The sequence below is a fragment of the Melanotaenia boesemani genome, chromosome 1 (assembly GCF_017639745.1).
Source record: "Melanotaenia boesemani isolate fMelBoe1 chromosome 1, fMelBoe1.pri, whole genome shotgun sequence".
NCBI classification, from domain to species: Eukaryota; Metazoa; Chordata; class Actinopteri; order Atheriniformes; family Melanotaeniidae; genus Melanotaenia; species Melanotaenia boesemani.
In genome coordinates, this window is record NC_055682.1 from 23353007 (window position 1) to 23368887 (window position 15881).

The 15881-nt window shown below is 38.8% G+C and overlaps 2 protein-coding genes across 2 annotated transcripts; both read right to left on the reverse strand.

Annotated features, from left to right (window-relative positions):
- Window positions 1–69: 69 nt before the first annotated feature.
- atmin (ATM interactor) lies at window positions 70–9873 on the reverse strand. Its single transcript, XM_041984393.1, has 4 exons — window positions 9507–9873; window positions 6138–6263; window positions 4616–4815; window positions 70–4521 (listed from the first exon to the last, which is right to left on the reverse strand). The coding sequence occupies exons 1-4, from the start codon at window positions 9735–9737 to the stop codon at window positions 2742–2744; spliced, it is 2337 nt and encodes a 778-aa protein (XP_041840327.1). The 5' UTR covers window positions 9738–9873; the 3' UTR covers window positions 70–2741.
- A 304-nt stretch (window positions 9874–10177) lies between these two features.
- Window positions 10178–14706, reverse strand: cenpn (centromere protein N). The gene is made up of 10 exons (XM_041983342.1): window positions 14399–14706; window positions 14277–14322; window positions 13119–13178; window positions 12630–12703; window positions 12352–12525; window positions 12111–12212; window positions 11912–11966; window positions 11651–11760; window positions 11387–11510; window positions 10178–10862 (listed from the first exon to the last, which is right to left on the reverse strand). Exons 1-10 carry the CDS (start codon window positions 14567–14569, stop codon window positions 10741–10743), a joined length of 1038 nt encoding a protein of 345 aa, XP_041839276.1. The 5' UTR covers window positions 14570–14706; the 3' UTR covers window positions 10178–10740.
- Window positions 14707–15881: the final 1175 nt, after the last annotated feature.

Here is a 15881-nt window from a genome sequence, read left to right on the forward strand (position 1 = left end):
ACACTTCACTTCACAAATGGTTCAGATCATCAAACAAATTTAAAGATTAGTCAAAGACAGGTAAACACAAAATGAAGGTTTTTAAACCAAACCTAAATGGCCCTACATCCTAAACCTTACAACTGGGTGGGCTACCCTTAGCAACAACTGCAATCATGCGGTTGCGATAACTTGCAAAGAGTCTTTTACGGCACTGTGGAGGAATTTTAGTCTTTTTTTTTTTTAAGCATGAACTGCCTGTTTAAGGTCATGCCACAGCATCTCAATAGGATTCAGGTCAGGAGTTGGACTAAGGCAATTTAAACTCTTAATTTTGTTTTTCTTCAGCCACTCAGAAGTGGACTTGCTGGTGTGTTTTGGATCATTGTCCAGCTACAGAACCCAAGTTTGTTTCAGCTTGAGGTCATAACAGATGGCTGGACATTTTCCTTCAGGACTGTTTGGTAGACAGCAGAATTCCATTTATCACGGCACTTCTTTCAGGTTCTGAAGCAGCAAAACAGCCCCAGACCATCACACTACCACATTTTACTGTTGGTGTTTCTTACACCAGATGTAATGGGAAACACACCTTCCAAAAAGTTCAACTTTTGTCTCATCAGTCCATGGAGTATTTTCCCAAATCTTGGGGATCATCATGATATTTTCTGGCAACAGTGAGATGAGCCTTAATTTTTTTGCTAAGCAATGTTGTGAGGGCTTCTCTGGGTGTGGCTGGAGAAATTGAACATGTGTGACAAAAACACATTAATGTTTTAAGGGGGGGGGGCATTCAGGGTTTGGATTTTCTTTATTTTTCACCCTTTACAATAAAAACGTTCATTTAAAGAACAAGAAATCAGGAAGGGGGCAAACACTTTTCCACACTACTGTAATCAAGGCAGCCATTAACTACACATAGAGGCAACAGAAACTCAAATTCTGCTCAGATATTTAGCTCTGGAAAATGACATGCATGCACTCCATCATCAGGAAAAAGTAAAGCACTGGTTACTGACACTTAAGACCAACAGAGTTGTGTTAGAAGCAAGGCATTCCTCTGCTCCACTAAACCTGTGGGAAGCAGCAATGCCACATCTGAATTTAAGAATCACAAACTACAAGTACAGCTCTGTTCCTAAACAAAACAAAAAAAAAACAGAGCATGTTATACTCGAGCACAGTGTCATTTCTGTACATTCTTTAGTTTCTACATTTATAAATCTGAACAATGTAAACCAAATCTTCGTAAAAATAATTCAACTGAACCAAAAAGAAAAAAAAAATCTAATACAATGCTGCATAGCACATTTTTTCTGTGACAGAACATAAATATCTCCACAGAAGATAGAAAAGTTTGGAATTTGTTATTTCATGCAATAATGATGAAAACACTAGTAAAGAATGGATTAAACATGCAGTGTAAAAACCGAAAGGATTCTGACATTTATCCATTTCAAAAACATCCATCTATCCATCTTGAATAAATAGGATTTTTATTTTAAAGCAGCAAACGATCGGTAGCGAAGCTAAGGTTAATACTTGGATTAAGGCACCAACAAAACAAAATGAGCAAATAAACAAGGCCGGAGGCTGTTTCCCTGTAGAACAAGTCTGTATGTGGTGCCTGCAAGGTAACCGACTTCAACATCAAAAAGAAAAACACAATGTAGTCAATTTAGCCACTAAGAGAAGAAACATAATAAATCAAATTAAAATACTGTGAACAAATGTTACATGAGCAAAATCTGATATTTAACAGGACTTCCTTCAGTCAGTATCAGGTGGTGAATACATACAGTAACTGTGCTAATCCACTGTGATGCTGCAGAGTAACATTGCTGCTGTATACATTTACACCCAGCTAATGAATAAGTCAAAGACAACGACAGTCTAGCCTGCTTCAGATTAGAGCTGCTTAGCTAGAGGCCCACTTACAAGAAACATGTCACAATATCAAACTACGCAATTACATTTCAATTCAATGTGTGCATCTGCTAACAAGACATCAACGTTTCATTTTATTTGTGCCACATCTCAACATGTTACCATGTCAGAGATGCATCTTAACAGTTTCCAGCAGTGGCCTGTTAAGTGTTAAAACAATTACCTTTACAAAACAAAGCTGACTATCACTGGTCATATTTTCCATTGCAAAATTTAATTCTGAATTTACAGTTTTGCTGAAGCTGACAAAGTATCATTGAAGAGGCTGCCACCTGATGCACAAGCTCAGACACTGTATGTTTTTGTGCTGCTGATCCCACTAAGGCTACATGCAACTTTTTTATGGAAACTGAATGTACAGTATTGCATTCTGCACAGTTGAGACAAAACTGTTTTATAAAAGCTATCTAAAAAGACTTTAGAAGCCTTTCCTATACAGCTACTTAAGTGCAGATCTAACATTTGTGAAATTGAAAGTCAGTTTTGAATTGCCACAAAGACCAAACAGCACAAACCAGACACAGTGAAGTATGCATGTTAGGTGGCATTTCAGACAAGACACATACAATATCTTAATTTATGTGCAAATAAATATGTAAACTGTCACAAGAGCTGATAAATCATGCCCATTGACCTAATAAAGTGCTGCAGAGCTGTCATGAAGCCCCAGAGGAATGGTCAAAAACATTTGTGCAGACTTCTTACTGTTAAGACTCGTCTGTCAGTGGATAACAGGGACCTTTTCCTCTTAAAGGAAGAGGCAAACTTTTAGAAACCCGTACTGCAAAAGCTTAAAAAGCTTCACTAAAAGGGTTTCAGCTGTTGGGTTTCTCAGAGTGCTGAAAGAGAGCACAAAGCTCCTCACATGTTTGGGTTTCCACAGAGCTGAAATGGGACTCCATGTTCCATGCCAGGTCTGCTGACAGGAAGTCATCCATGACAGTCTGTGTTTCATTGCTGGTCAGGAAAAGGTGCCCCAGGCCTTCTGCCTGGCTGGACACAGTCTGAGTCTCAGTGCTGTTCAGCAACCTTGCATGCTCACCCTGACCTACATGGGTCTGTGAGGAAGGAGTTGTGGCTAATGAAGGGAGATCGGTCTGTGTTTCAGTGTCTGAGGACTCGGTGCTAATAGAAAAGCTTGAATGTCGCAGGATGCTGCTCAGGTGCATGTTGCTTCCAGCATTTAGTAGGAAATTGAGGTCAGTCTGAGTTTGAGTATCAAATAGCTCCAGGTCATTAGCTTGGGTTCGACTTGGTCCTTCGTTGTGATCCAGTTCATCCATGAGGAGGAAGTCTGTCTGCGTCTGAATGTCCAGAGATTCCAGCGGCGTGTCACCACACAGTACACCGAGCTCACTCTCCTCAGTCTGTGTCTGAATGTGCACAGCACTGAGGAACTCCTCAAAGTCAAAGTCTATTCCACTGTGTTGCTCCTGGACCGAGCTGAGACCTGACCCACAGCCAGCAGAAGCCTCTGTGAGCACCTGGTGGCCTGACATGCTGCCAGACAGAATGTTTTCTAGATCATTTAACAGAGTCATTGTTTGAGTCTGGTTATCTGCCATGTTATTTGAACTAATCTCAGGTGTCTGCACCCCAAAACACATAACACCTGCTGACTTTGAGTCTTCATATATATTGCTTCCTGCAGCACTAAGGGTCTTTATGTCCAGGGCTGTTTGGGTAGACACACTGAGGGACTCATTATCAAATAGGTCTGAACACATGATGGCCTGGTCCTGTGCTTTCTCCTCTAATTGAGGCATGGCAAAGTATGTCTGTGTTTGACTGGTTTTGTATGGGAGCAGGGATGAGGATGAGCAAGGAATTTGGCTCACGCACTGGCTGTCTGTCTGAGCTCCGATAGAAGATGTGGATTTGGCTCGAGAGAAGAATGTCTGTGTTTCAACGCTGACTGGCAGGAGGACTTCGGCACTAACGCTGATGTCTGTTTGGGAGCAGGATGAAATTGAGGACTCACCCATAGAACACAAACCTATTCCCTCCCCAGTCCCCACCCCTGAGGGCATTTTTGACAAGAATGACTTGTCAGTCTGAATGTTGGTAGAAGTGCTCCTTCCTCGTTGTCCTGCCACATTATTGGCTGAGTCTTCTGGACTCATGGAATCCAGACTGACCTGCACCCCTGTGCTAACTGGCCCCTGGCTAGAGCGGGACATGGGCATGCAGTCCTTGAAAGCCAAATTTTTTGCATCAAGTTGGGGTACTACTGCTCCGGTGGTTTGTGGTAGGAGCTGAAGAGTGCTGACAGAGCCTTGGCTGTCAACTGCAAGAACAACAGACCTCAGAGTCCCACTTTCTGCGGATGGGAGGAGAACAGGTAAATGGGCCAGGTGCATCACAGGAACACTGACCAAAGCCATCTTTGGCTTTGGTAGGAGCAACTTCTGAAGGTTCCTATGAGGGTTGGAGTTCTGGTTCACCAGGTCTGGGGTGTATGTAGTTGAATCAGAAGGCAGAGCAGTCTCTGTCAGCTCTTTAGTAGCAGGAATGATCTGAATAGTTGAATCATTACTCTTAACCTTTTCAGAATCACTTTGTTTCTCCATCTTTCGCTTTTTTACTGGAGGAACTCTGAAGAGAAAAAGCAGAAAAATACTAAAGTATTTTTCATCATTAGCGAAATGCAACATATCAAGAAATCTGTTTAGTCTATGTTTTTACATACCTGTGTTCGGTAGGAATTTCATGACCTGTCCTGTAGATATGTGACAACAAAGCAGCCCTGCTAGCATAGGGGCAACCACATGTACACTGGTAGGTCTTCCCACAGTCTTCTATGTGTCTCTTCAGGTCCCATTCTGTGCTGTATCCATTGTTGCATTTGGAGCACTTGTGTTTCTTCTCTGCATGCATCTTCATGTAGTGCTACAATGACAAATCAAAAGGCAAATATCTATGGCTCAGCCAAAACACAAGTATTGACAGGCAAGGTGGAAAAACAATAATCATTGAATTACAAAGCAATGTTCTGTAGGAAAGCCTCGAGTCCTGGCATCCATTTGGATACCACCCACCGACATACTGGTGCAGATAAAGGACACTCCCCACAGGCAACCACAGTCCTACCAACAGCAGCCTCCACCTAGTGGGGGATGTGCTGTGCCACGCTGCCAAAACTGCTCAGAAATCCTGCTCGAACAACATAAACAACTCCAGGCAACAACCCTGTTTAGACCATCCAGATTCCGATTTAATGACACGTGTAGGATGTGCAGCAACAACACTATCTCACGAAACTCATAAAATTCATATGTTGGCCCACCAGAAAATATGGAAACAGCTGTTAACAACAGTTCCATTAACACTGCTATTGTACAATTGCTACATTTTCCTTCCTCATTTCTCTAGGGCTATAAAACTTTCATCACACTGCTGATGGCATTTCCACTCCTGTTCTGACCTAACAATGCTGGTGCTTGCAACCTAATAATGTTGCCCCTCTTGACAAGGACACAAAGCTGTATTGGGGAAATAAAAAGAATAAACATTAATCCATCAGAACTTCCCTTCAAGTGAGAGATCATCAGTTCAAACCATGTACTGCACAATCTTTTCCACAGTATTTTCACTTTACTACCGTACTATTCTACTTTTTGCAATTACCTAAATATCTACTTCACAACTACCTACTAATGGTTAGGGTTGGAGTTAGAGTTAAATGTAATGTGCTTTGTGTCAAGTGATCCAATGCTGCCTTTTACAGAATAACTGACTATCAAATTGTCATCTCACAAGTTTTTGATTAAACTTGGCTGGCAGTAACAAGCATAATACACAAAGACTCCAACTTGCAGCCACAGAACCCACTGCAAACACCCTAGTATCAGACATCCAAATGCACCAGAATCTTTGTCCCAGTCAATACTGGGAAGTGAGGAAAACCTGCACAATTTTAGGTGGGTGCTACAAAACTCCAAAATCTAAGGCTAAAGGCCCAGGACCCACTACAATTGGTCGATGTAATAAGTACATTTATCTTTATTTGTGCTTATGACTGTGTCCTCTAAAATTGTACATTTCCCCACTGTTTTGCAACCCTTGATATGATACCGATATATGAAGAAGAGTCTTGTTTCTGCAAGTGTTTTATGGTGCCCCAGTTTTGCACAAAGGGTTAAATATTCAAAATATCCTTTATAAAGCACAAATAAGAAAACACAATACTGCATAATAGAGAAAACACCTACTTGCTTAACCAGGGAAAATTGTGAGAATGGTCTGTTGGGCCCCCTTGGACAACCCTCAACAGGACAGCAGTAAAGTTTCTGAGAGCCCTTCAAGTCCTTTCTGACGGTGGGGTTGACAATACCATCCTGAAAATAACAATGACAGCAATGGAGGCAAAAAAAGAAAGAGGACAAATCAGTCATTTGCATTTTTGGTGTTTAGACTGTGGTAAGATCATATTAAGTATGCAACATGTCAGTCAAAAAAGTCAGAGCTGTTTCTACGTTGAGGTTTACTTCCAGCATTTGTTGGGGCAGTGCTCAGGATGTTTCAGGAGTACAATCTTCCAAACTGTTGTATGCTGGGTCAGAAGACTGAGGGCAATAGATGTAAACAGAATAAATAAACAGATCTCTAAGGACAGTAAGCTTGTGGTGTTGGAGGTCTCTGTCTTGTCAGAGGAGGAAACTGTTCAAGTTGAGGACAGTATTGGACAATACGTCACACTCACCTTGTGATGTGCTGATCAGTCACAGGATTACACTTAGTAAGAATCAATTCACCACGATATACAACTGCTTGTCATATGAAACAGTCTGTGTGGCTATCAGATTGTACAAATCCTCCCTTTGATACTCATTCATTTAACAAGCTGAAACTGGGACTTTCCCCCACAAACAAGTAACCCCACATGTGCACTAACCCAGCAATAATTCATCAGTGCAGTGGATAAACAGTGAAAGAATCTTTCTAATTTACTATTTTATGCTTTTATTTTCTTTTATTGTAATTGATATTAAGTGTATTATATAACTAATTACTATTACAACTATGTCAAAACATGTTTTTTTTCCTTTCATAAGAGAAGTGGATCCCACATCTGAAACTGAACAACACCATTACACACAAAAGACTGTAACACTGTCCCCTTTCCTGTAGTCAAGGTCACCTACGTCTCCAATGCTGGATGGAGGCCAGCTAAAGCTGTAAAAAGAAAAACACCCTCTTAATTTATCAAAAGATGTTAGCAAATAAAGGACACTTTTTGGAAATAATTTATTTTGCAGCACATTGTCTCAGTTACATCACATGGTCGTAGGCTGAAGCCTGAGTCATGTCAAGACATTATTGGTCATCAGCCTGTAGCTGAGAAAGAAAGTCGCGATTTACTGCCGTTGCCACAGCAGGGTTAGTTAATGGCATTAAGTAATGACTTGTGAGATCATTCTCCTGTCTGAAAAACAGTATAATGCAGCAGTAAGAGAAAGTAACAGCCTCTAACCTCTGCTTCTCCTTGGGATGGAAGGAGGGGGATTGAGAGACGGCTAAGAGCCAAGCCAAAACAGTCACATTAGCCTTATGAAAGAGTCTAGACTTAGCTGAGAGCACAATTCAAATGAAGTCAAGTCCTCAGGGGAAAACTGCTACTTAATACGAAGCATGAACAGTGACTGAATGAACAGAAAATAAGCTATCGATGTGCAGGGATTAAGTAAAACTATGGTGGTGTTAAAAAGAAAGTACAAACAGATGTACTATCCTAATCATGCCTCACTCTTGCTTTCTGATCCATCTAAATAACTTATTAGAACAGAATGAGAATAGTATGTAAGACCTTTATCGCCGCCAGAATGTGATTACCTCTACCAACAGCAGCTTCACACTGACGTGGATTAATCTGTGTATTTTTACTCAAACAATATTGCATGCTGCTTGCTCCCTTTGCTCTCTTTGCATCCCTTAAAGTCACAAAAAGTAATTAAAGTGTGGCTGCATAATGACAATCCAAAACATGGAACATGGACTGTAATAGATTAATTAAATTAATAAAGTTTTGCTTACACTATAAAATCAATGTTAAACATAGATGGGTTAGACTGAGAATATTTTATTGAAAATAAAGCTGAAAGTAGCTCAGATTTATGTGATAAAAACTTACTGGTTCTATCGGGATTTTAAAGCCTTCTGTATACTGCCCACATAAACACTGACTACTAAAAGCTCATTCAAATGCACACATTCACCTTTTTTCAAACAAAGAGCTTGTTAGTATGTTACGGGACAAAACACAGCCTTTCCCACTTCATTCAGGACTTCATTCATGGTGTGAAGACAGTGAATTACAGCTGCCCATGAAAAAACAGCCCAGTGATAACAGAGAGGCCAGGATTGGAAGTACACCAAAAACTATAACTGCCTCTACACTTAACTAATGTACCAACCTATATTTTTTGGATCTAAGAGACCTTCAGTAGTCACATTTAGATCCTCCTGATGTAAAGGTATCAAGCTAATGATCTTTTATGTTGTTTCTGCTCTGTTATATAGTGTTGCCTCATGAAGTACATGTGTTAATGCTGTTTTTGTAATACTAATAAACTGGTTAATTGGCAGAAAGATTATACAAGGCTATTGTATTTTGTTGTTCTTGGTATCATCCAATGATATTTTAGGCAGGTGAACTAAATACAACAGCAAGAAAAGCTGTGGGAAAGCACCATTGTCAATGTTGGTACAAGACTATATTGTTTTGATTACCTGAGTAACTTTGCTAAAATTTTATCAATCACATACTTTGCAGTGTAATCACCTTAACTTTAAAAAAAGGTATCAACTTATCTTAAAGAGACACTATGCCGCTAGAACAGTAAATAAAAAATGTAGCAACACAACACTGTACCAATTGTGTCTCATTTTTTTAATTTTATTTTGTGTCTGATTAATACATACAGTAGTAGCTTAACTACTATTTTGCATTACTATGTTTGAGACAGTTATAGTGTGGTTGTCAAGTAGTAAAATAATTATGAGGTTCATTTGTGGACGAAGCTGGTCACTGACACACTGAATTAATTTTACTTTCATCTTGTGTTACATAACGGTAATTAAAATGTTTGCGTTTTTTTAACAATATATTATTATTATTATTATTATTATTAATGGATTGACAAACACACACACAAACAATAATATATAAATTCAAGCTTTAAAAGAGAATGGTCAGTCTACCCCCAAATCCCACAGTAAACTAACTTTGCATTAAACAAAATCCTTGTAACGTCTGAACAAAAAACGCACTTGCAATTAACGTCACGTGGTCAAAGCAATTGATAGCACATATAGCTAGTTTTCGTGTAGCTAATTGGCTAGTGGCTAATTGTTAGTAACTTAAGGTTATACAAATCAGAGCTGAGTGAAGTTTTATCAAACATAAACTACAATGTATTTTTTCCCAAAATTACTACTACCCTGCGTGTTAGCTCATACGAAGTTGGATGACTTGCGTTTTTTCCCCCAGTTTTATCGTGTTCTTGACATATAGCCAAGTTAGCACGCCAATTACCTACAAACCCCAATAACTTAAATGACCGAATTTAGCAACCGATTACCTTTATTCTGTGTGACTTCACAAGATGCATGTTCAATGCAGGTGTGTTGGGAAGAATCTTGCCACATCCTTCCACGGTGCAAAGGATGTTCGTCCTCACTTCTTTGGTCAACTCCGTGATGGTGGGTTTTATTATTTCCCGACACTGCGAAAGAAACTCCTCGTGGCATTTCAAACTGTCTGTCGTCGTTTTGTCCCTGTTATGCGCCCTGCCCGTCGCAGAGGCAGCCATGTTTTTGTGTTGACAGTCCTTTCTGTGTTTGGCAGAAAACCCCAGCAGCAGCGTTGAATGAAAAGGGGGATTACATCCCTCCGTTTTGACTGACAGGCTGCTTCGCCACCATTCACCCCAGGCACGGTCGACAAAGCGGCAGAGCTACGTCACATCCTGAATAAATTTCACACTTCCGTTTAGCAGAATAAACTCACTTTTCTTTCACGGGTTGGTAAATTTGAGCATTTTTTTGTACAACCACAGTTGGATACTACTAAATAAGGTATAATAGTCGATCGTTAAAAACAAACAAACACAAATTAGGTAAATATGTATTTGGTTTACCCTAAACAGAAGTAACAGTTATGCTAAATATTGTTGAAACATAAATATTAATTACATTTAATGCATTATCTCACTGCAAATAGTCACATCAAACTTGGAAATATTTTTTATTAAATCTTTATTTAAAGAATAGACTGAAACAGATCTCATGTAGATTACAGCAAAGCAAGTTTAAGTCAATTTTGGTTTATAGATATTGATAAAAAAGATGAAGTACGAAAATGAGGGTTTTTCAAAACTGAAGCCTTATATTTGTCTTACTCAGAATGCTGCAGCCATAAAACAGGTCTGACTGATCATTAAAGTATAGTTTCACTCTCTCTCTTTGCTTTGCTTTTGTTTGTGTGTATGTATATGCTATGAACATCATTGTGACATATGTCACATATTTTAACTTATTCCTTCAAATGTGTAGTACACAGTTAAAATACAATTGAAACAAAGTGATTTTTTTCAAACTACATATGTCTACTGTGTAAAGCCAGTTTACCTCCAACACAATTCACTTTATTAAGCAGAGGAAATCCTCTATGGCTTCTGAAATTTATGAATCTTCAAGAGCTGCAACAATAAAGTGACCAGTAACAGAAAGGTAGGAGCAAACAACTGATGGACTGAGCATAGGATGAAAAAACTGGCACCATTGTGAGTCTCTGAAGTCATAGGACAGCCTCAATCAGTTATGTGTTTGGTGCATCTGTGATGAGGGAGCAGGAGCATTGTCTTTGATGACAAAATAATTCCTTCCTTTTGAGGGAATAGATGACAGGAGGGGTGTGACAGGCGTAGAAGCAATTCCTGTCAAAAAGAAAAATACATAAATGGGTTTGAAACAACAGTTAAAGGGAAATAATCAATATTAGTTGAACTGTTGATAGTATGGTAACAATCAAAAATCTCAATTTCAGAACACAAATAACATATTTTCAGAAATCAGCCAGGATAAAAGAATATGAGGCAGAAATAATCTCTGTCTTACAAAAAAAAAAAGAAAAAAAAAAAAAAAACAAAATAAATTAAAAGCAATTCTTTGGACTGATTTAGTTGAAAACTCAGAAATGTTGAGTAGCACAATGTTAAATAAATAATAAAAAGAAAACATGAATATACCCTCTGTCATGAATGGCATAAAAGGAATTATGCATTCAAGGTGTAATATTTTTCACTTGAAGGAGAGTGTGTGCCCCCATGTGGGCATTTGTGGAGCTGCCAGTATAAAGAAACATACAATACTGTATGCTACAATATAACATTAACATTATCATCTTTTAAGGTATAATCAGTTTCCTTCCTGGATGTGGTTAGCAAGTTCTTAGTATTACCTGAGGATGCACAGTTTCTGAATGACTCCAGGAGGTTGGTGCTTGAAAATTTAACAACACATTTGAATGGCTCTTCTCGTGCTGTCATGGTCTTATTAGTGGGGTCTCTGAACTTTGTTTCCAGCTGTGGAAAGATTAACATGAATGTTCAGTTGGCTACTAGACAGAGGGAATAACTATCAGCAACATCTTTAAAACAGTGAGACATCAACTTTGAATTCAGTATTGAACTTTTTTTTGTATGTTTTTATCCAGTCAGGGTACCTGATAAACTGCAGACTGTAGTTGAGGTAACACCCCTTCACCAAATGCCTCACCGGCCATCTGATGTCGGTTTGCTGCAGCTTCAGCTTGTTCTTTTTCTATGTGCATGTCTGTCCATATGAATAAAGCCAAGAACACAAAATCAAAACACAGAATTCTTGTAGAAATACACAATAACTCCAAATATAACTGTAAAAAAACTAGTAAATACACAATAGTAATCATAACGTAATAAAAGATCAAAACATTTACAGAACATACTCGAGACAGTTTGATTCTTCTCTGAAAGAGGACGGGGATACTTTGTTGGAAACACCTAAAAACAAGGAAAAACAAAATTGGCAATAATCTTTTGGGTGACAATAACCTTAAATTTCAGTGTCAAAAATACTTGTTCTAACGTAAAGACACCTAACTTAAACCATCAGACTGTTCTGTAACATCATCAGATGAGGCTTACTTGCTGATATTGCTTCATCAGCAGGTCTCTGATGGCAGTTAGCTTCCGCCCACTGAGGTTAGCGTCCTTAATTGCTTGATGTCTGGTGGAAAGGGTCAAAGCCTGCAACAAATGCTAACCTCTTAGAATATGGAAAGATGCGCACAAAAAAAAAAAAAAAAAAAAAAAAAAAAAAAAAAAAACAGCGACCAGGCAACTGTGTGAATGGCACAAACAATTATATACAGGACTCAATTCTCACCTGGGATAGCAGAGGCTTTAGCTTCGATTTTAAACCACTCACAAAAACATAAGGGGTCTGAAGATAGTGAACAACATAGGTTGGTTTCAGGTGGTTGGGCCGAGAGAAACTCTCTCCCCACGCGATTCTAATCCACACAGCTTCATCTGTGTGCTTCTTTATTTTGATCGACACCTTTAATGCAACATGAGAAGAAAAATGTATGTATTTATATCACACACACAGAGGTTCCTGAAATTCCTTTTAAAGATATCAGGGATGAAAAATGTCAGACTTACATGTCTTATGAGTTCACTGAGATGGGATTTAAACTGTTCCTTGAACTGTGTCAGCTCTAAGCAGTGAGCATCATCTAGGAAACAGAAAAAGTTTAGCTTATGTTTAATCTTAGCTAAAAACTGCAGACATTTTTGGTCACCGTTTCCCAGGTAAAACCATAGATGACTATTGCATAATCCAGCCTTGGACACTGGAATACAATAAAATAAGATAATTAAGGGCTATTATTATTATTATTGTTGTTATTTTAAAAATCATATAAAAATACCGGAAATTCAGTGCAATAGTGTAAAATAAGCTATTAAAGCGACAACATAGGTTTAACACGTTGCTTTATTACTGTAAATATGACGATCCAGACTCCAGCAGGTTACTTGACACATCAATGAAAATGATTCCAGCAGCAGCTGGGGTTTTTGATTTAAATAAAAATGCTGTACGCTTTCTGCACTTAATAGTACAATAAGTTTATTCATTATTTGACATACCCTCAGGGTCCATGAGCTTGAAAGTGCACCACAACCCCTGGTTTGGATTTTCAATGACATCTGAGACAATGAAACCGACACAACATGAGAAGTATGACATCAAAAAGACTGACAATATTTTCTGGTGGCATTTCTTGACCACTGCTGTATTTTTTGCATCACTGGAATGCTAGAAGATACAATAGAGGCATCAGCAAGTTTTTGTTGTCCTATTTAATCTTAATCTAGTCTACTTTTGACACAGTGACACAAGTTTTATGGTCCACTGACCTGTATAATTAAATAAATAATAAAAAAAGAAGAAGGAAACCCAACAACTCAATTTTTATCTCACAACATAACAGAATTAATGGCCAGAACCTCCCTCTTAGGTCAGCGAAAGGAAAAGCTAAGTGACAAGGTACTCACCTATTTAAGTGAAGTGGTTTGCACCAAAGAAAACCAGCCGTGTGTAATGTCCGCTGGAGTGTCTAGCTACACTGGCCTAATGTTACAACAGATCAGCCAAAATTACCATGATTGTGAACCTTAATCTTGGCCTTACATTAATATTCTTTTCAATATTTTCAAAGACTTTGATATGGTCTTATATCCTTTTTCTGCTTTTTGTGCAATCACAATCCAAGCTAAAAGTCTCCACTAAGACCTTGCCAGCTACCAGCTCATACTGGCCATCAACAAAATGACCCAAGCCCACCTGCCCTGGAATCTTGAGCTTCGGGTTACCATCACAAACAAACACCGAGCAAAATCAAAGCTGCTACTGACAAACAACTGTGAAAGTCAGCTTTGAGAGTAGCTGTCTGTGGACAGATGCCAAAATAATCTGCTTGTCTTTTGATGGGAAGAATCTGTAAAAACAAAACTTAAAGCAGCTAGCCCATGAAAAGCCATGTCACAAAACAACTAGGTAGCTGCTAACGTTTAGGTTGTTCCTATGGCAACTGATGCTGATGGATTGGTTGATGACTGGACAGGAAATACTTTCCTAAAGTCTGAACGTTGCGTTCGCCCCTTGAATTTGATCAAATTTACTAGAATAATATGGTATCAACTATTGTTTGCATCTGATTAGAATGTCTTTATAGCAATACAGAAGTTTGGAATTTAAACTGTAAGAAACTATGAATAACTTAATGGAACAATTACTTTACTCACATATCATCTCGAGTTCTGTGATGTGCTTCATTGTCAATTTATTTTCCTGTGAAGAAAAGTGCTGTTAAAAGGTACATATTTGTATGTATAGGCACAGCGTCTTACGAAAAAGCGCCACATACCTCGCAATCGGCGAGTAGTTTTTGTGTTAAGGTCCATTTTGACTGAGTAAAATCCAAGCATTTTCGTTGTGCTGCCGTCAGACGGCCCCACTTGTCGAGAGTTGCTTTTAGCATTTGAGTCGGTATACGTCGCATGAGTCGTTGCAGTAAGACTTTTGTAGAGTCATCCATTCTTCCTCGCTTAATAATTGAAATCTAGTTGTTGAATATCATACAGATTTTTGACTGAAGGTAAACTTTAAACTTCTTCTTACTTGCATGGAAACAGAATCCCAACCCACAAATTCTGAAATAAACCGCCTACAAGACAGGATGAATCAACCAATCAGATATTTACAAAAAGCTTTCCGCGCTTTCTTTAGCGCCCTCTGCTGTTCTGGCGTCATATTACTTTATTACTTCTAGTACTACAGGCGGAGAAGCTGCTGTTTAAGTTCATCTTACATCCAAGCCCTGCTTGAGAAAAGTGGTAGTACAATTAAGTGTACACTTCCCAAAATATGAACAGAAAATTAAGCAAGCTGTACATAACAATTTCTATAGTTTTACTGCTGTTAAATACAGTTTTTAAAGTGAACAACTTTCAATTGTATGACTTTAGTTCTACCATAAGTTTCAAGCTTTTTTACTGTCATTTTATGCAGTATCTCAGCACACACACAGGAATTGAAAAGGTTGTTTCTCTACATCCCACAGTGCCAAAATATAAAGAATAATTTGAAGAAAAAAAAAGACGGGGTATGAAAAATACAGTGAACTAGGAAAAAATGCAATCTAAAAGAGTATGTCTGTAAAAAAGCAAACAACAACAACAACAACAACAACAAAAATGAACTAATACATATATATATATATATATATATATATATATACACACACACATGCACCCTACACATACGCATGCAAATCTACAGTGCAAAATACAGAACCAGGTGATTAATCTTTTACCGGAGGCTCCGGTACCTTCTTCCAGAGGGCAGGAGGCTAAACAGGCTGTGCAAGGGGTGGCTGGAGTCCCTCACAATACTGATTGCTTTGTGTATGAAGTGGGTGTTATAAATGTCCAGGAGAGGGGGAAGTGAGACACCAATGATCTTCCCTGCTGTGTTCACTATGTGCTGCAATGTTTTTCTTTTCTGTTCTGTGCAGCTCCCAAACCACACAGTGACACAACTGGTCAGGATGTTCTCAATGGTGCCTTGATAAAAGGTGCTCACCACAGGCAGGGGAGCTCTCACTCTCTTCATACTGTGGCGGGGGTAGAGGCGCCGCTGCGCTTTCTTTACCAGTGATGTGCAGATGGCTGTCTAGGACAGGTCCTCGCAGATATACACCGCCAAGAACTTGTTGCTGCACACTCTCTTCACAGCAGCACCATTGATGGTCAGTGGGGGGTGTTCGGTATGGCCTCTTCTGAAGTCCAGAACAATCTCCTAAAAATAATTGACCATAAAATAAAGTGACCTTTGTGACCATAAATAAA